Source organism: Chrysemys picta, chromosome 25, assembly GCF_011386835.1.
Source record: "Chrysemys picta bellii isolate R12L10 chromosome 25, ASM1138683v2, whole genome shotgun sequence".
In the NCBI taxonomy this organism is placed as follows: Eukaryota; Metazoa; Chordata; order Testudines; family Emydidae; genus Chrysemys; species Chrysemys picta.
This window is the reverse complement of record NC_088815.1, coordinates 641,296-660,891: the sequence shown is the minus strand read 5'-3', so window position 1 is coordinate 660,891 and position 19,596 is coordinate 641,296. Positions and strand designations below refer to the sequence as shown.

Below are 19,596 nucleotides of genomic sequence, written 5' to 3'. Positions count from 1 at the left end.
GTGCATACGGACAAGAACTCGAAGGAGAATTAGTAGTTAACTGATCTACACCAAATGAGTAATGGTTTTAACAACAGCTCAGATGAACCATTCTGAACAAACACCTGGAGCCACATATCCAAATCATGGGCCAGTTCTATATCTCTGACCAGCACTGAGATTGGAGGGGGAGCATTCCACCCAGCAGTGGAACCTCATGGCCTAATTTGCATTCCCATTCTGGAAGGCTGAGGCCCTGCAAAGTGTAAGACCACCCAGGACCTCAGTGGCAGCACAATGTGCTGTGCCTATGAAAACCTGGGTTTGGTAGCAGGTACAGCTTTATGAATCATGGGTCAGTGGGCTCAGAGTACAGTGCAGAGATGAAGTACTCAGTTCCTGGAAGATGTGGTTGACAATTTCTACCTGCCTAAATTCTGCAGCCCCTCCTCCCTTCCTGAATCCTGGAGCAGTATCAAAACAGGCTTTTGAGGGGGTCTGTTAACTTGTTCTCTTGGACAACACAAAGTATTCAGTATTACAGTGACTCAGTGTGGAAAGTAAAGCCTGGACTTACTGATCTTCATTTCTGAAGACTCCCCAAACCACACTAATAGAGATACAAAACACAGCCAGAAGCAACATCCGGACCTGCGGACGCTTGTGAAAATAAGGCAAGTTGTTGTCAGGGATTCTGAAAGTGGAAAAGATACCATGTAAACATTAACAGACAAAGGGAATATTCAGGGTACTTTAGGTAAAGCTTTGAACAACATATAGGCATACTGGAAAACAACCACTCCTACCTGCTCCTGATTTTTGGCACAATTACCCTTTTTCAGTTTAACATTTTAATTATGCAGCAACAATCCAAGTCTAACTCTGACCTAACACCCAAGGGAAGCATCACATACTCTAAGACTTCATGAAACACATTTTTTACTTTAAAAAGTACACAAATGGTCAAATACCTGCACTTCCCCAATGGGAATCTTCTTACAAAGGGAGACAGACAACTGTAGAGACCAATGGAGGCAGCCAGGCAGAAAATCCCTATAATAACATAGACTGAAAGAGTAAAATTAATAAGTGATGGTAGGATACCAGACACTGTCCCTCACATCTCAACCATGTGGCTCTCCATATCCCCAAACTGGAGAAAAGAAAACCATATTAAAAAGTGTATTAAAAGCCATCATTGCGATCTAGTGGGATTATTCAGGTAAATGAAAAGTTACTTGTTCATGCAACACAACAGCCAGTGGTGAGGCAGGGAAGAGGTTGTTTACAGTTTTATAGATAAAAGATTAAACTCCCAAGGGGATTCTGAAGTATTGCTGTTTGCACCCAAGGTCTCTTACTACTCAAATATTGTTGAAATCTACCTAGCTCATCCTCTATTAGTTGCCCATTTGTTCTTACGCAATAGACTTTGTTGCATGCAGTTATTAATAGATAAGAAGCTGTATCTTGCAAATATTTAGCTGTCTGTCATTAAATTACACCAAAAAATGGACAGCTTTTTACTACTTTACTGGTCACATATTCATCTGGTCACTATGTGGGGTTTTGTTAATCAGTTTTATTAATATGTTGATAAAACAGGATTTCCTTATTCCATTCCTTACATAAAGATGGGGCATAAAAATATATCTCTCTACAAATGGTTATTAGCTGGAGCTCATTTCAGTGCATTAAACTTTCAAGCTACATTTCCAGGTCCCTTTCTGAAGTGATCATATAATTTAACAGTAACTTTCTGAATTACATGATAAGTGTATTATGTATAAAATCTGATGCTGCTTTTCATGTTTTAACAACATTAAAATAACTAACAGAAATCAGATTATACATTTCAATTACACAGACTTCTCCAGACAAGACCAAGAGCATGGGGCACTGAATTCCACATATAAGTGGGGATTCATAGATTTTAAGGCCAAAAAGGACCATTATGATCCTCTAGTCTGAATGCTTCCATAACACCAGCAATACCTGCATCAAGCCTAGAACTCGTGGTTAAGCTAGAGCAGATATTTTGGAACCCTGATTAAAAACTTCAAGCAATGGGGAATCCACCACGTCCCTATCGAAATTGTTCCAATTACCATGTTTCAAAATCATGCCTTATTTCTTTCCTAAATCTATTTAGCTTCAGCTTCCAGGCACTGGATTTTGTTCTGCTTTTGTCTGCTACATTAAAGAGCTCTCTACTATCAGAAATCTTGTCCCTTGGTAGGTATTTATAGACTGTGATCAAATCATCTCTTAAGCCTCTCTTTGATAAGCTAAATAAATAGAGCTTCTTAAGTTTTTAATTGAGGATGGATAATGTGGCTTCTTAAATTTAATCTCTAGGATACTAGTAGATCAGACTTGGCACATGATGATCCTTGGAAAGCTTGTATTGACGAGGAGGATGTGTAAACACCGCAGTGGTTCTTTTTCCATCTCTGTTTCTAGGATTATTATGAAAGTAGGAAGTTCCAGTGCTTCCTTAAGATCATATCTGAAGAGACAGTCACCTCTCACTGAGGTGCTAGAAGTACTCCAAGGGAATTCTATGCTAAAAAATTAAAATTTGGAACCAAAAAATTAAACATTATACGCACAATATTTTAAAATTATGCAAACAAATTTTATTTGTTAATAAATAAATAAATGTAGATCTCCAGCATGGTAGTGGGAAGCTGTAGAGAGGTGGGAGATTACCCTGCAGCCCTTTCTCCTTCCTCCTTAGGACATGAACTTGAGGCTGCATCTGACCCTGACACAGTGCAAGGGCTGGGCCTACTCCAGAAACACCCTGGGGTCCTGCCCCTCTGTGCCCGGCAGGATTCAAGCATGGAGGGGCTTAGTGTGGGGGATCCAGGTGTGTGTTGAGAGGGTTCTGTGTGGGGCAATCTGGGTGCGGGTGTCTCAGTAGGGGGTCTGGGTGTAGATCTGGATGCACAGGGGCTCACTGCACAGTTCTAGATGCAGAAGCAATGGGACTCTGTAGGAGGTCCAGGTGAAGGTAGTCAGGGCTCAGTAGGGGGGTCTGGGTGTGAGGGGATGGGGCTCAGAGGGGGGTCTGGGTGTGGAAGGCTCAGCAGTGGGGGTCCATGTGCTGGGGGAGTGGGGCTTGGTGGGGTGGGGGCCAGGTGCAACTGGTTGGGGCTCAGTGGGGTGGGGGGCTCGTTGAGGTGGTCCAGGTGGGGGGGGGGGCTCAGCAGGGGGGGGGCTCAGCAGGGGGCAGTCTGGGTGCAGAGGTGGGGCTCAGCCAGGGGTTTTGGTGCAGGGGGGCTCCACATTCAGGGGGTGAGGCTTGGTGTGGTGGGGGTTCAGGTGCGGTGGGGGGGAGATGAGGCTTTGTGAGGGGGTCTGGGTGTGGGGGACTCCAGATGCACAGGGGATGGACAGATGGGGGCGCAACTCCCTGAACAGTGACTCCTCTCCCCATGACTGAGGAGCAATGGGGGGCAGGAAGAGTGTGTGTGTGTGTGTGTGTGTGTGTGTGTGTGTGTGTGTGTCTGTCTGTCTGTCTGTCTGCAGCCAGGAGAGGTTTCTGGAGGTGGGTCTGACCTAGCCCTGGCCACAGCCCCTCGTGCAGGAGAAGAGGAAGTCCCATCCTTCTTGCCCCCAGCCCAGCTGGGACTAGCAGCTGAGCCCAGCGCATGGTAGGAGCATGGTGTCCCCAGCCCTCCACCCCCCGTGATTTACCTCTCTGCCAGCTACTCTGGGAGCCTGAAACAACACACCCACACTGCCAGGGAGGAGTGCGTGACCGCTTTTGCTGCTTTCCTTGCTTCCCCATCAGAAAGTCGTTTGTGGGGAAGAAAAGAAATCTGCAGAGGACATTGAATTCTGGGTGCGTGTAGTGGTGCAGAATTCCCCCAGGAGCAAAGAAGAATGAAATGCAAGATTATATTAAAAAAACCTGCTGTTGCAAATGTCTTTGTTCTACATTTTGGGCTTAACTACTCCATAATGTTCCTTTAGAGGAGAAAAAAAACTCCCCTCTGGTTTTTGCTGGTGAGATAAAATTATTTAACACATCTACATCAGTGTATGTTCCTGAAAGGTTAACTAATATATAGTCTGCTTTTCAGCTCAGAAACACTGTAGCTCAAATCTTTTCTGACCATTGGATGGCATGGATTCAAAGCTGAAGACCATAGGGATGGAATAGCAAACACTGCTGAGGAAGAGACTACAGTAGCCATTAAACATTTTAATTCAGAGACTTATCTCTGACGTGCATTTCTGCTCTGAGAAGTGACTAGAAATGGCATATCAAGGTTTCATGTCTATTACACATCAATAAGATGAGATTTTTTTTTTTTACTTCTAATTGAGAAAAACCTGGTGTGTTTGTAAGACAAACAAACAAACAAACCTGGGATTTGAGAGTAATGGTTTCTTTTCTAACTTGGGCATCACCACCAAAGATTTGGCTACCCAAATTCTGACACCAGTTACATTTGTGCAACACCATTCACTTCAACGGGGCTACAGAAGGATAACTGAAAACTGAATTTGGCCCCGCAATGGGAACTTCACTAACAGTCCTGTCATGCACAAGGTAGACGGGAATCCAGTTCACCCTCAAAGAAATGTGCAAGTCCTTCAGAGCTACTAGAAGTAGTAAAAAGCATGTCTGTCACTAGAATAAGTAGATGAGACTCTAAACAAACAAAAGAATCTAACCGGTTTATGAACTGGTAGCCATTTTTACAATCACTTTTCAAACTAGGCATGCACTTTAAGGGATAATAGTCTGATAGTATAAAATAAGACAATTTTATAGAAATATAATAAAAAAAGCACCTAAGTGGTCATAGAAGAAATAAAGGAGGACCAGCATAGAGCAGCACATCACCACAAATATACAGATCATGATGGGAGTGACATCAACTGTTTCATCATCATGTTTTTCTGCCCCGTCATCTCGTTTGTGCTTCATGTATCGTCTGAAAGAGAGCAGCATGTTTATAATCAGATCCTGCAGTGAACAGACAAGGGCTCTAATCCTTCATGGTGCACGGCACAGGAAGAGGAGGCAATGGGAGGAAGATGATGAGAATGGGACGACACCTGGGCCTGCATGGAGCCCCACTGAAGTCAACGGAGCACCACTTTTTCTTCTTAGGAAAGGGAATATATAAAATTTCAGCAACGGGTCTCAATGAACCGAGTGTTTAAAATATTAAATATTTAATATTTTAAAATATGAAAAGATGCTCAACACATGCTGCAAAACATCCACATTTTAATCAACATTTGATTAAAAATATTTTTTGTATTTCTTGCACTAAAATTATCATTGGGTGGATAAATAAATCCCTCCCTAAATGAAATTATACTAGTAAGAAAAAAAAAAAAAGTCATCGAAAATATTTTCTATGAACTGAAAAACACCAAGAAAAGCCTAAAGGAACCCTCACAGAGGCCCAGATAGGAAGACTAACATTTCAGCTGGATTCTTCTTTTAAATATTTTAAAAACATGCTCCAAATGTTTTCCTTGTAAACTGAGGCACCAAAATACCATAAATTCAAATTATATTGAAGTAACTCCAAAGGTCATTGTTAGGCTTGCCCATACATCTATTTATCACTTTAGTGTTTTCCCATTTCAGATACAGAGGCACGGCCACCCCAACAGCTGGAGCGGTGCTGCTTTGGGCTTCTCTGAATCATGTTTGCTAAGCATTCTTTGAATCATAACAGAACTCAAGAATATCTGCACAACATGGCACTCAATTTGCTCTACTTACTTTTTCACATCCCTGCTTCCTGCCCAATAGCCTCCAATTGCAACAGTGCCCACAGCCATTACAAAGATAATCACCATGTTATAGTCAAGAACAGGCTCATTTGGCGCATACATTGCCACCTTCACTGATCTGCCAAAACTCTGTAATGGAAACATGAAAATTACAAACTGTTTATAGTGTTTCAGCCTCATCAGAATCAACCATTTCTTTAAACCCAGTAAGATAATTTCTAGTTCTATCTATGTGAAAGTGCTTTGTCAGTTCTGCACTCAGCCTTCAGACTGATGTTGACAGCTCCAGTGTTTGTAGTTTACCATTTAGCAACATGACCCACGTCCTCCAAGAGAACCATGATGCGATTTTCAAAACTGCTCTGCATTGACTCAGTTGCCTCAAAGCTAGAGGAACGCTGAGTGCTTTCGAAAATTCCCATCCTTCATTTCTTCTTACTTAGCCTCCTTCTCCCCAAAAGTAAGATTCTCCAGAAAAGGAGTGGAGTAGCTAAGGATGGCTACATTTCTGAGAGAAGTTAACCTGCTGACCTTAAAGAGAACAAACTATTGGCAGAATCTCCTTAGATGCCATTAACTTGATGATGACAATCTTGTACCCACATAAAAGCTTCTATGCACATTCCCAAGGAAGAGAGGACCAAAAGCCCCTTTGATAAGAACTAGAAGAGGACTTTTGGTTTTTTGATGCAGTCGATAAGACACAAGGCCCAAAGCTATGCTGAGAGAGGTTATGTTATTTGTTTTTTTTTACAAAAGCACTCTGAGGCCTTCTCTGCATAGGGGGTTTATTTCACACCAAGCTGACATGCACTGGTATGGCTTACATAGTGCACGCCAACTAATAGTATGCATATGGGATGGCTATGCCCTCTTTCAATTCACATCATTGCATACATGTAGTGAGGTCTTGTTGTATACTAACCTTGTGGCATTCTGGGAAGATACCCATGATCCTCTGCTTCACTGCTAAGCAGTGTGTAATCTGGGATTTTTCTCATTGTGTGTTGCAGATGCATAGTGGAAGCCAGGAAGAAGCCAGTGGAATTCTGGGACTTGGCATCAAATTTAAAAAATCCTATAATTGTGCTTTCTCCATCCCTTGCTTCTTCTCTTTCTGGGCAGACTAGTGCCAGTTTCAAATTGCTGTCAGCCAGCATGGACCCAACAATGCACCATGGTGCTATGTTGGCAACCGTGAATACACAAGAGGCTGTTTGACTTTATTTGTGCTCTCAGAGCTGAGTGGGCTTGGTTCTGGACTTAACCTGCCACACTACCAAACAGATGATGTGGCTGCAGCGGCAGCAGCGGTGGAAAAAGGAGGATGAAGGAGACACTGAGCAACTGCTACTACAGGAGCTGTTCCTGGAGTAGTTTCACACAGAGTAGCACCATTTCTGGGCTCAGGAAACCAGAGTCAACTGGTGGGAAAGGATCATTCTCCAGACCTGGGATGACCAGCAGTGGTGAGAGAATTTCAGGATGGTGAAAGCAACATTTTTTGAGATATGTGCTGAACTGCTCTGGAGCTGCAGTGGCAGCATACCAACATTCAGCTCTCCATAGCTGTTGAGAAGCGGGTCACCCTTTCTGTCTGGAGGTTGGCCACCCCTGAATGTTACCAGTCCATAGTCAACCAATTTGGCATAGGGAGACCAATTGTTGAGGCCATTGTCATACAGGTGAGTGACGCCACGCCTAAGGTACTGTTGCACTGGTTATAAAGTCTGGTAATGCTTAGGAGATTACTGATGGCTTTGCATTCATGTGGCTCACAAATTGTACTGGGGCAATTGATGGGACTCATGTGCCTATCACAGAGGTGGGCAAACCACAGGACAGTCCTGCCTGACCCTTGAGCTCCCAGACGGGGAGGCTAGCCCCCGGCCCCTCCCCTGCTGTCTCCCCTCCCCCACAGCCTCAGCTCGCCATGCCGCCAGTGCTCTGGGAGGTGGGGCTGCGAGCTCCTGCCGGGCAGTGTGGCTGCGAGAGCTGCCGGCCTGCCCCAGTGCTCTAGACTGTGCGGTGGCATGGCTGGCTCCGGCCGGGCGGCATGGATGCCAGTCCTGGTGCTCTGAGCAGCATGGTAAGGGGGTGCGGAATGGGGGGTTGGATGGCTCCCCCACCAGCGCACAGTGCTTATAAACAGAAAGGGGTATTTCTCCATGGTGCTCCAAGGCCTGCGTGACCACCATGGCAGGTTCACAAACATAAATGCAGAGGCATCTGGAAGAGTCCATGAACATAGGTTCTTTTGCAACTCTCCCTGTTTACCTTAATGAATAAAGGAGACTATTACCCCAGGATCACTATGGACATTAATGGTATGGACATTGTTCTGGTTATCCTGGGAGACATGGCTTAACCTCGGATTCCCTGGATAAAGAAGCCATTCAGAGGCCACTTGGACAGAAGGAAGGAACTGTTTAACTATTGCCTCAGTAGCTGCAGAATGACAGTGGAATGTGTATTTGGCCGTATGAAAAGAAGGTGGTGCTGTTTATGGGTAGGTTGAAAGTTGCAGAAAACAACTTGCCTAACTGCATGCTGTATTTTGCACAACATTTATGAGCATAAGGGAGAAAGCCTTAACAAGGGGTGGGATGCTAGATGCAAAGACATGCTCAACAGTTTGAGCAGACAGCAAGGCATACATTAGAAAATGAAACATCAGGGCAATGGGATGCCTATTGCTCTTATCTTTAGTCTCAGGCCTGAAAATATGCAGCTATTATGGCGGGGGCGGGGGCGGGGGCGGGGGAAGAATGGATTGCATGCATTGCAGTCTCTTTTATGGGTGGCAGAAGTGGCACATTTGGCACTCCTCATTTTATGGTGTGTGCGCCTTTACACTTTCATAAAAGCTTACAACATGCAAAATTTAGATCTTTTCTCTGTATTATGCATTGCAGATTCTTTATGAATTAATTTTAATGTTTTGTATTATTAAACTGTTTAGTATTTAGCAACCAGAAAAAACATAAAGCTTTAATTAAAACAACAATGAAACACAGCTTTCAAGTGACACCGTGTAGTGGAGAGCAGCACACAGCAAGGGGGGGGTGGAGAGCAGCACACAGCAAGGGGGGGGTGGAGAGCAGGGCTCCAATTCACAGGCCTTGCCTCTGCTGCTTCTTCTCTCTTCCGGTGTTGCCTGCGGTGTAGCAGGGGCATTAGATAGGGTTACCATACTTAACAAATAAAAAAAGAGGACCCTCCACGGGGTCCTGGCCCCACCCATTCCCTACCCCCAGCCCCACCCCAACCCGCCCTAACTCCGCCCCCTCTTCCCTCCCACTCCCAGCCACGCGGAAAAGGCTGCCCGAGCGCTACTGGCTTCACGGTTTGCCGGGCAGCCCCCAGACCTTGCGCCCCCGGCCGGCGCTTCCCCAGCGCAGCTGGAGCCCGGGAGGGGAAGCGCCCAGCCGGGGGCACAGGGTCTGGAGGCTGCCCAACAAACCATGAAGCCGGTAGCGCTTGGGCTTCGGGCAGCCCTCTTGCCTCCAGACCCTGCGCCCCCAGCCGGGCACTTCCCCTCCCGGGCTCCGGCGGCGCAGGGTCCGGAGGTATGGGGGCTGCCCAAAGCCCGTAGCGCTCGGCTCTTAAACAGAGCCGAAGAGTCGGGGAGGAGCAGAGCCGCCGCGGCCGGAGGCTCTGCTCCTCCCCTGACTCTTTGGCTCTGTTTAAGAACCGAGCTGCCCCAGTCCTACCGGCTTCGGGCAGCCCCCATGCCTCTGGACCCTGCGCCGCCAGAGCCCGGGAGGGGAAGTGCCCGGCCAGGGGCGCAGGGTCCGGAGGCATGGGGGCTGCCTGAAGCCCATAGCGCTCGGGCAGCTCGGCTCTTAAACAGAGCCGAAGAGTCAGGGGAGGAGCAGAGCCGCCGCGGGAGGGGAAGTGCCTGGCCGGCATTTTCCCGGACATGTTCGGCTTTTTGGCAATTGCCCCCGGACGGGGGTTTGAGTGCCGAAAAGCCGGACATGTCCGGGAAAAACCGGACGTATGGTAACCCTACATCAGATGGCTCAATAGAGCTGGGCTCCCAAGTGCAATTGTCCTCACTCCCCTGAGTTTGGGCCAGGGAGGGGAATGGCGGGGGGGGGGGGGACCATGGCTGTGGGGGCTCAGTGGGGGAACATATGCTGGTGTTCCCAGTACCCTGTATTGTCCAGGGGCTGCAGAACATGGCCGGGTCCTGGTTAAGGGCACTGTATTGTCTGCGTGCCAGCTTGTAGCATGCACCACAGCAGAGTATTCTCTTTCTGTATTGTCTCCAGGAGTTGTCTCTGCATGTCTCTGGCCACTGCAACACTGTCTGTGGCTAGCTCCCTGTCATTTTCCCTCTCCAATCTAAAATACAACCTCCAATTCTCTGTTTACTTTTTTTGGAAGGGTTGGGGTGGGAACTCCTCAGCCATAGAAGATGATGGAGGCATGACTGTCTCATCCAGCAATGAAGATGAGATGGCAGTTTCAGGGGTGGCCTCCTCATCTGTCCTAGCCTCCTGTTCCTCAAATGTCTCCAATGTGGGGACTGGTTGGCGAGAGGGAGGTGCAAAACCTTGATCTCCCTATGAGATGGTACTGGTGGTCTGGCAAACTGTTGTCGATAGGCCACCCAGCAGTCCCAATACGGTCATTGTGGTCCATATGGAAGGGAAGGTGGCATACAGGGTTGGTTATATCACCCTTGGTGATCAGTACTATCCTCCTTCTGACTAGCCGGAAAGGGATTCCTGAAGGGGTATGTTGGTGAATCCCTGACTGAAACAGAGGGGACCGAATGAGAGTCTTCTTCATCCTCCACATCATCCCATGTCGGGGCACCTGCTGAAAATGGATGAGTCTCCTACGGTGATGGAGGACAGTAACCCGGAGACCGGGGTCTTGATACTGAAAGGCGCTCGGTACCATAAAAAGCAGAGACTCTGGTTCATTTGATACCTAAAGATCCTTAGAGTATCAGAAGTCCTGAGGTACCAAGAAGGAATCCTGTATCAACATGGTGGCTGAGGCCACTGTCACTGAAGCCAACTGTTCCAACGATGAATGCACCTCAGCTGAAGGTGGGGCATTATTGTTTGTTCAGTGCTGAAGATGCCGAATGCACTGGTGCTGGCAGTTGGATAGACTGCATCGGTACTGAAAACTGGGCCGGACACATAGGTACCAATGGCTGGGCCAAACTCGACATGCCCTACGCTTGCTCTCTTTGCTGGTAGAGGGTACCGGGGCCCTAACAGAGCCATGTCTTCTCCTTGGAGGAGTATCAGTGGAGGAGTCCTTGGCCTCAACGGTACTCTCTGAGACCACAGACTTGGTCCAGGACCTAGTTCTTTTTGGAGTGGGCTCTTTGGTGTGAGTCTCCATGTTCCTCTTTTGGGGAGTCTTCCCAGAAGCCTCCAAAGTCTTCACTTCCTTAGGGAAAGCCTGCCGTGAGGTAGAAGAGGCTCTGAATCTGTCTGGGGACAGATGTACAGGGATGTCTCCTAACCCGGTTCTGGTTGCAGGAAGCGTTCCATCATGAACAGTCTTAGCTTGATCTTCCTTGTCCTAGACTTGAGGGCCAAGCAGATGTTGTACTTCTGGGATACGTGGGACTCCCCCAAGCAATGGATGCAGTTAGAGTGGCCATTGCTTACAGATATAGCCTCTCAGCAGGAGAGGCAGTGTTTGAAGCCTAGCGAGCCGGCATGCCCTGCCAGGAAAACAAGTTTACCAGAGGGAAAAGGGAGAAAAGAACAAACAACCCCCTCACTACCTATACAATCAAACTAAACTCACAACTAACAACCACTACACTAAATACCTTAACACTCAGAAAAAATAGAAAGGCTGAAGCATGCTCAAGGTGGACACACTAAGGCTCCGTTTCCGGCCAAGGGAGTTGAGAAGGAAGGCGGTTTGCCCATGCACCCCTATAAAGCTTCGGTGTCTGGCACAAAGAGGCTTAGGGTGCTCGTGCGGGCCGAATGGACACTGATAGCTGAAAGCCTCCAATCAAGTACTCAAGAGGCGCATGTGCAGGTGAAGTGGAGCACCCATAGGGACACTACTTGAAGAACAGAAGTTAGCACAGCAGTACTGTCATAAACATAGAGATAAAGGTAACATAAAATCCCTCCTGGGAAGCTATACTAAATCGCTTTAGCTGTATGGGGTTAAGAAGCTGAAATAACCTACTTGGCACCTGACCAATGAGGAAAGAAGATACTTTCAACTCGGGGGCGGGGGGGATTGTTTGTACTCTCTTTGTTGTTCCCTCTCTGGACAGAGAGAGAGAGACCAGGCAGGGACAACATCCCCTGAAAACATACCTGAAATGACCAATCTAAGATTACAAAAATTGTAAGTAAGGCAAGGAAATGTATTAGATTATCTTTTGTTTTAGCTTGTGAATTTTCCCTATGCTAAGAGGTAGTTTTATTCCTGTTTTTGTAACTGTGAAGCTGACTCCAGAGGAGAGTCCTCTGCGTTTTAAATCTTTTTATTATCCTGTAAAGTTACCTTCCATCTTAATTTTGCAGGTGTGATTCTTTTACTCTTTTTAAGAACCTGATTGATTTTTAGTGTCCTAAAGACAAAAGGTTTGGTCTGTGCTCACATTGCTAACCAATTGGTTGGTACATTATTCTCAAGCCTCCCCAGGAAAGGGGGTGAAGAGGCTTGGGGGGATATTTTGGGGGCCTAGGGATTCCAAGTGACCTTGCCCTGAATTTTTGTTTAAATGACTTGGTGGTGGCAGCAATACCATCCAAGGACAAGGAAAGGAATTTGTGCCTTGGGGAAGTTTTTAACCTAAACTGGTAGAATATAAGCTCAGGGGGGTTTTCATGCGGGTCCCCACATCTGTACCTCAGAGTTCAGAGTGGGGAGGGAACCCTAACACATTGGCCCTTCTGGTCAGGTGACAGCTAGGTTATTTGAGCTTCTTAACCCCTTACAGGTAAAGTGATTTAGTACAGCTTCCCAGGAGGGATTTTATGTTACCCTTATCTCCATGACAAGTATAGTGCAATAATAAATTGTAAAGGAATCAATTATGAAACACTTAGAGGAGAGGAAAGTGATCAGGAACAGTCAGCATGGATTCACCAAGGGGAAGTCGTGCCTGACTAACTTAATTGCCTTCTATGATGAGATAACTGGCTCTGTGGATGATGAGGGGAAAGCAGTGGATGTGTTATTCCTTGACCTTAGCAAAGCTTTTGATACGGTCTCCCACAGTATTCTTGCCGCCAAGTTAAAGAAGTATGGGCTGGATGAATGGACTGTAAGGTGGATAGAAAGCTAGCTAGATCGTTGGGCTCAATGGGTAGTGATCAATGGCTCCGTGTCTAGTTGGCAGCCGGTTTCAAGCGGAGTGCCCCAAGGGTCGGTCTTGGGGCCGGTTTTGTTTAATATCTTTATTAATGAGCTGGAAGATGGCGTGGACTGCACTCTCAGCAAGTTTGCAGATGACACTAAACTAGGAGGCGTGGTAGATACACCGAAGGGTAGGGATCGGATACAGAGGGACCTAGACAAATTAGAGGATTGGGCCAAAAAAAACCTGATGAGGTTCAACAAGGACAAGTGCAGAGTCCTGCACTTCGGAAGGAAGAATCCCATGCACTGCTACAGACTAGGGACCGAATGGCTAGGTAGCAGTTCTGCAGAAAAGGACCTAGGGGTCACAGTGGATGAGAAGCTGGATAGGAGTCAACAGTGTGCTCTTGTTGCCAAGAAGGCTAACGGCATTTTGGGCTGTATAAGTAGGGGCACTGCCAGTAGATCAAGGAACGTGATCGTTCCCCTTTATTCGACATTGGTGAGGCCTCATCTGGAGTATTGTGTCCAGTTTTGGGCCCCACACTACAAGAAGGATGTGGAAAAATTGGAAAGAGTCCAGCGGAGGGCAACAAAAATGATTAGGGGTCCGGAGCACATGACTTATGAGGAGAGGCTGAGGGAACTGGGATTGTTTAGTCTCCAGAAGAGAAGAATGAGGGGGGATTTGATAGCAGTCTTCAACTACCTGAAGGGGGGTTCCAAAGAGGATAGAGCTTGGCTCTTCTCAGTGGTGGCAGATGACAGAACAAAGAGCAATGGTCTCAAGTTGCAGTGGGGGAGGTCTAGGTTGGATATTAGGAAACACTATTTCACTAGGAGGGTGGTGAAGCACTGGAATGCGTTACCTAGGGAGGTGGTGGAGTCTCCTTCCTTGGAGGTTTTTAAGGCCCGGCTTGACAAAGCCCTGGCTGGGATGATTTAGTTGGGAATTGGTCCTGCTTTGAGCAGGGGGTTGGACTAGATGACCTCCTGAGGTCCCTTCCAACCCTGATATTCTATGATTCTATGAAAGGCAGATATATACCAAGAGTCCCTTGAGAGGCTCTTGTAGTAGTAAAAAGCAACAAAGAGTCCTGTGACACCTTAAAGACTAACAGATGTATTTGAGCATAAGCTTTCGTGGGTGAATACCCACTTCGTCAGACGCATGTCTTGTAGTAGTAGGATTTTATGTTTGTATTTTATATAATTTAGAATGAAGAATAAAGAATAATAATGTAGCATGTATTAAATGCATTGGTATATGATTTGATCATGTCTTGCTAGCCACCCTTTTTGAATAGCAGAAAGGAATGGCCTAATGGGCCACTGGTAGAGATATATCAACCAGAATTTGTGTCTGTGCTGATTTCAAGGCAGTGACAGACCTTTCAGGGTCACCAATTTGTTGTAGGTTTAGCATTTTAAAATAGTAAAAGAATGCCACGATTGTTTTCTTTTGCATTGCAACTTGATGTTCCTGATCAAAATGTTGTGTAAATTAATTTTGTTTTGTGTGTGAATGAGGAATGTGTGTGTTAAGAGATAAGTGTGAAGGCCATCGCTGAACCAGATGGTCTAGGGAGGAACTGGAGACAGATGGAAAGGCGCCAAGAGGCTGCAACACGCCCCTATTGAAATGTCAGAGGAGGGCAGATTGACGACTCTAAAGATGAGACAGGTACCTATCAACGGGGACAAGATAGCTGTGATCAAAACCAGCATGGGGTAACTCCCTGAGAGTCTTGATGAAAGAACAAGATAAAGGATGAGAAGGACGATTTAAGAAAACAAGCACTCGTCAACAATTGATTACAGCATGACAATGCAAAATTCATTGGTCCCAATGAAGGAAAATCACTATATAAACAGGGTGCCTTGCCATGAGACTTTGGGTTCGTACTGCCCAGACGTCCCTGGAGCATCGTGTCGTGACTGACAGAACCCGGCTTCTCCCTATCGGTGATCAACCTAGCTGGCCACCAGGTTGATCCAGACTCTGGACTGGTAACTGTAACATCGAATGGCAGGACAGTGTGTGTGTGTGTGTGTGTGGTGTGATTGAATGCATATGCTAATTGTTACATCTTCAATAAATGCGGCTTATTACCTTTTCCCCTGAAAAAGATCCCATGTGCTTCTTATAAGCATAACACTCTGCCTCCTGAGTCCCAGGCTGGGTTTCCTGCTGAGAATCAGGATGGCTTCTACATGCTCACTCTCAGGATTAAGTTCTAAAGAGATTCTGGCTTTCCAGGGAGAGCTCTTCACTGCCCTCCTCATTCTCCTCCTCTGATGACTCGTGCTGCTTATCCATGGGAGAGGGAAATGCAGGGTCCACAACTTCCTTGGGTTCAGTAGTGGTGCAACTACTCAAAATCCTGTGCAGCTCCTCAAAAAATGGACAGGTTATATTTCCATGGCCATCTGTTTCCTAGCATCCCTGGTTTTAGCATAAGCTGCTGGCTCTTTATCTGGCACTGGTCAGCAATCCAATTGTGACCACTTGCAGACCTCTGACCAGCAATGTCCACAAACACATCTTTATTCTATTGGCTGCCCTAAGAAGCTGCTCCACCAATACTTCTCCCCAGATGGTGAGGAGATCTAGGGTCTCAGTACGGCTCCAAGCGGCTGCTTGAGGCATGTTGTAAAGGCTGCTGGAATGATATTGCTGCAGTGCCAATATATAGGAATCAAGGAGCAAATGGACCCATTCTGGCACATGCCAAATTTTAGTTAGGGGGAGGGGACATCCGGTCAACTTGACCCCAGAGCAGTGGAGGGCACACAGGTAAAAACACAGGTCAGTAACGGATGCCCGCAGTTGGAGGACTGCCAAAGTAGTGTGCAGCAGCATTGTGTGCACATGAACTGACCACACTAACTCAACTTGTATCAAACTTAGCACACTTTGAAAGAGGAGTTCAGAGTTTGCAATAAATGCAGAGTTGGGGCACACTAATGAATTACATTGTGTGTATGCAGGTATTTTCATACCAGAGTACCTCGACTTAGCGTGGACTGAATCTCCCGTGTAGATAAGCCCCTAGACTCAAAACCTTATTAAAAATATTTGAGAACAAGGTGATGATTTTACTTATTCATGGTATTTGTGTCAAGCACCAAAGCATTCTAAATCACACCATCTCATTACACCATAAGCCTCTCTGTAGAGAATTTCATTTTTGTGTATACTTAAGACAGAAAAAAATATGCTTACAGTAACCATTCACTCATTGAGAAAAGTGCAACTTAAAAAGCTTCTAAAATGCACTGCAAACACACTGCTATTGGCATGACATGCTTCAGATGGTATATGTGAAATTATTCCATATAAATTGTGCTTACCTTTCCAATAGCTAACATGTCAGTGTAGCTGAGCAAAGCCACAGGAATATCAATCTCTTCATATTGACTCCAATTACCTTTTGGGGGAGCCTGAAAGTCAGAACAGAAGTCTTTGTAGAGCTGGCTGTATTTCTTTAGTAGAGATAAAGGTCTATTTCTAATCATTTGAAAAGTTTTTGAAAGGAACAAGACATATTAACATTTGGGATTATAACAAAATAAGGATTATGCAGAAAATAAATCGAATGACTAACACAAAACAACAGTAAAAGTTACAAGAGGCCACTTTACTGTCCATAATAATGTGAATCTGTTCTAGTGTCCTTCAGTCTGTGTATGAGACATCAGTATCTCAAACCAACATCCATTCTGCATAGGCAGGAGAAGTAGATTAATAAACCTTTCCCTAATAGTAGATAAAAATAATACAATTTAGGATCATGTGCTGTTTTATGTATGCAAAAGATGGCTACATCCTGACCTTAGTATCACAATATATTTACCAGAACAGAAAAGATCCATTACAAAGACTTGCAAATCATTATCTATCAAAGAATAACGTTATTTATCTTACAAAAGCACCTACAGCCTCCCTGCTCCCCAAATCAACTATAGAGCTGATTAATCCTTCATTATTAAATTTGCTTGGGCAAGATTACAAACAGCCATGTCTCACAAAGGCCTCTGAAAACAACAGATGTTTATTTGACTGGAAATGCAAAATATATTTCCAAAATGACATTTTATAGTGAGATTTTAAGACCCAGCACTCAGGTTAACATATTGCTTTAAACAATAAAAATGTGTATCAGCATTTCCCCAAAAGGATAGCATTAAGCTCCAAGAAATTTTGCATGGTGATGTCAGATTCAATTTAACTTTCTGATGACACAAGGGACAACTACCCTGGATTCATGTCCACATTGTGATGCCATTCTCTGGTCATATCCAATATTAAAAGGATTTGTTTTTATAGTTTAACTCAAAAAACTGAAAAAAGATGTCAAGGCATCCCTAACAATGTCACACTCCAATAGGTCTGCAACCAGACAGATATCAGCCCCTAAAGGGCATAGCAGAAAAAGGCAACAAAAAACAGTTACTTAACTTTCATAATTGTTGCTCTTTGTGATGTGTTGCTTAGGTCCATTCCAATTAGGTGTGTGCATGCCACGTGCACAGTCACCGGAAGGTTTTTCCCCTAGTAGTACCAGTTGGGTCGGCTGTGGAGCCCCCTGGAGTTGCGCCTTCATGGCGCTGCATATAGGGCCCTGCCGACCCATCACCTTTCCAGTTCCTTCTTGCTGGATTACTCTGACAGAGGGGAAGGCAGATGGGTTTGGAATGGACATGAGCAACACATCTCGAAGAACAACAGTTACGAAAGGTAGGTAACCATTTTTCTTTCGAGTGCTTGCTCATGTCGATTCCAATTAGGTGACTCCCAAGCCTTACCTAGGAGGTGGGGTCGGAGTTCATGGAATCGCTGATTGAAGCACCACTCTGCCGAATGTTGCATCATTCCTGGCATGATGGATTATAGCATAATGGGAAGTGAAGGTGTGAATTGAGGACCACGTTGCTGCTCTACAGATCTCCTGAATCAGCCCTGGGCCAGGAAGGCCGCCGAGGAAGCCTGAGCTCTGGTGAAATGCACCATCAGTGCAGGGGCAGGGACCTTTGCCAGGTCGTAGCATGCCTGGATATAGGACATGATCCATGATGATATCCTTTGGAAGGATACCAGGAGACCCTTCACCCTGTCCGCCTCCATGACAAACAGCTGCTTCAACTTGTGGAACGGCTTTGTTTGTTTAATATAAAAAGCCAATGCCCACCAAACATCTAGGTAGTGAAGTCTCTGTTTGGGACTGTTGGCTTCAGGAAAAAGACTGGAAGAAATAGGTCTTAGCTGGCATGGAAATTTGAGACCACCTTCAGGAGGAACGATGGGTGAGGCTGAAGCTGCACCTTGTCCTTGTAAAAGATGGTATAGGGAGGGTGAGATGTGAGGGCCTTCAGCTCAGACACCCTCCTGACTGAAGTTATTGAGACTAAGAAAGCCACTTTATAAAGACAGAGCAGCGAGCATGTCGCTAAGAGCTCAAACAGAGGCCCTATCAGCCACGAAAGCACCAGGTTAAGGTCCCAAGCCGGGGTTGGCCAATGGATTTGAGGATATAGCCTGTCTAGTCCTTTAAGAAAACGTTGCACCATCGGGCTAGCGAAGACGGAGCGGCCTACCTCTCCTGGGTGGAAAGCTGAGATGGCGGCCAGGTGAACCTTTACTGACGAATGTGACAAGCCCTGCTGTTTCATCTTTAGTAGGTAGTCCACGATAAAGGAAATGGGAGATTGTGTTGGAGGGATACGGCTCTGCGAACACCAAATCGAGAATCTCTTCCACTTGGCTAAGTAGGTAGTCCTGGTCGATGGTTTTCTGCTGCCCAGAAGAATCTCCCTAATGGGGTCTGAGCATGAGAGGTCCAGTGGATTCAACCACGCAGCTTCCAAGCCAAGAGGTGGAGAGATTCGAATTTGGGATGCTGGAGCTGGCCGTGATGTTGAGTGATGTCTGGAACTAATGGCAGAGTGATTGGCATATCCACTGATCGCTCCAGTAGCATGGTGTATCAATGCTGACATGGACAGGCTGGTGCTACCAGGATCACCGAGGCTCTGTCCCTGTGGATTTTGAGGAGGACCTTGTGAACGAGTGGGATAGGAGGGAATGTGTAGAAGAGGTGACCTTTCCATGGAAGAAGAAACGAGTCTGCCAACAAGCCCAGGCTGTGGTTCAGGAAGGAGCAGAATTGCAGACACTTCCTGTTGCCCCTTGTGGCGAACAGACAGATCTGGGGAAACTCCCCATCGTTGGAAGATATTGCTTATTATGTCTGGGCAAATGGACCACTCTTGATTGTGAAAAGATCTGCTGAGATGGTCCGCTAGGTCATTCTGAGACCCGGGGAGATAGCACATTCAATACTCTTGGAAGCGTCCTATGCAGAACTCCCAGAGCTTGAGGGCTTCCTGACATAGGGGAGAGGGGTGTGCTCTCCCTGTCTGTTGATCTAAAACATCACTGTTGTATTGTCCATCAGGACTGATATGCATCTGCCCTCCAGATGAGGCCGAAAAGTCTGACACAGCAGACGAACTGCTCTCAGCTCCCTGACATTGATG

General features: G+C 46.1%; 1 protein-coding gene across 2 annotated transcripts in view; it reads right to left on the bottom strand.

Moving 5' to 3' along the window:
• SPPL2B (signal peptide peptidase like 2B) overlaps positions 1-19,596 on the bottom strand; it is a 96,708-nt gene that overhangs the window by 26,650 nt on the left and 50,462 nt on the right. For both annotated transcript variants that reach the window (XM_005309308.5, XM_005309307.5), the window contains exons 4-8: positions 16,411-16,500; positions 5,738-5,877; positions 4,789-4,931; positions 951-1,047; positions 557-673 (exon numbers count right to left, since the gene is read on the bottom strand). In XM_005309308.5, coding sequence (XP_005309365.1) covers positions 557-673; positions 951-1,047; positions 4,789-4,931; positions 5,738-5,877; positions 16,411-16,500 — 587 coding nt within the window. The remainder of the gene's footprint in view (positions 1-556; positions 674-950; positions 1,048-4,788; positions 4,932-5,737; positions 5,878-16,410; positions 16,501-19,596) is intronic.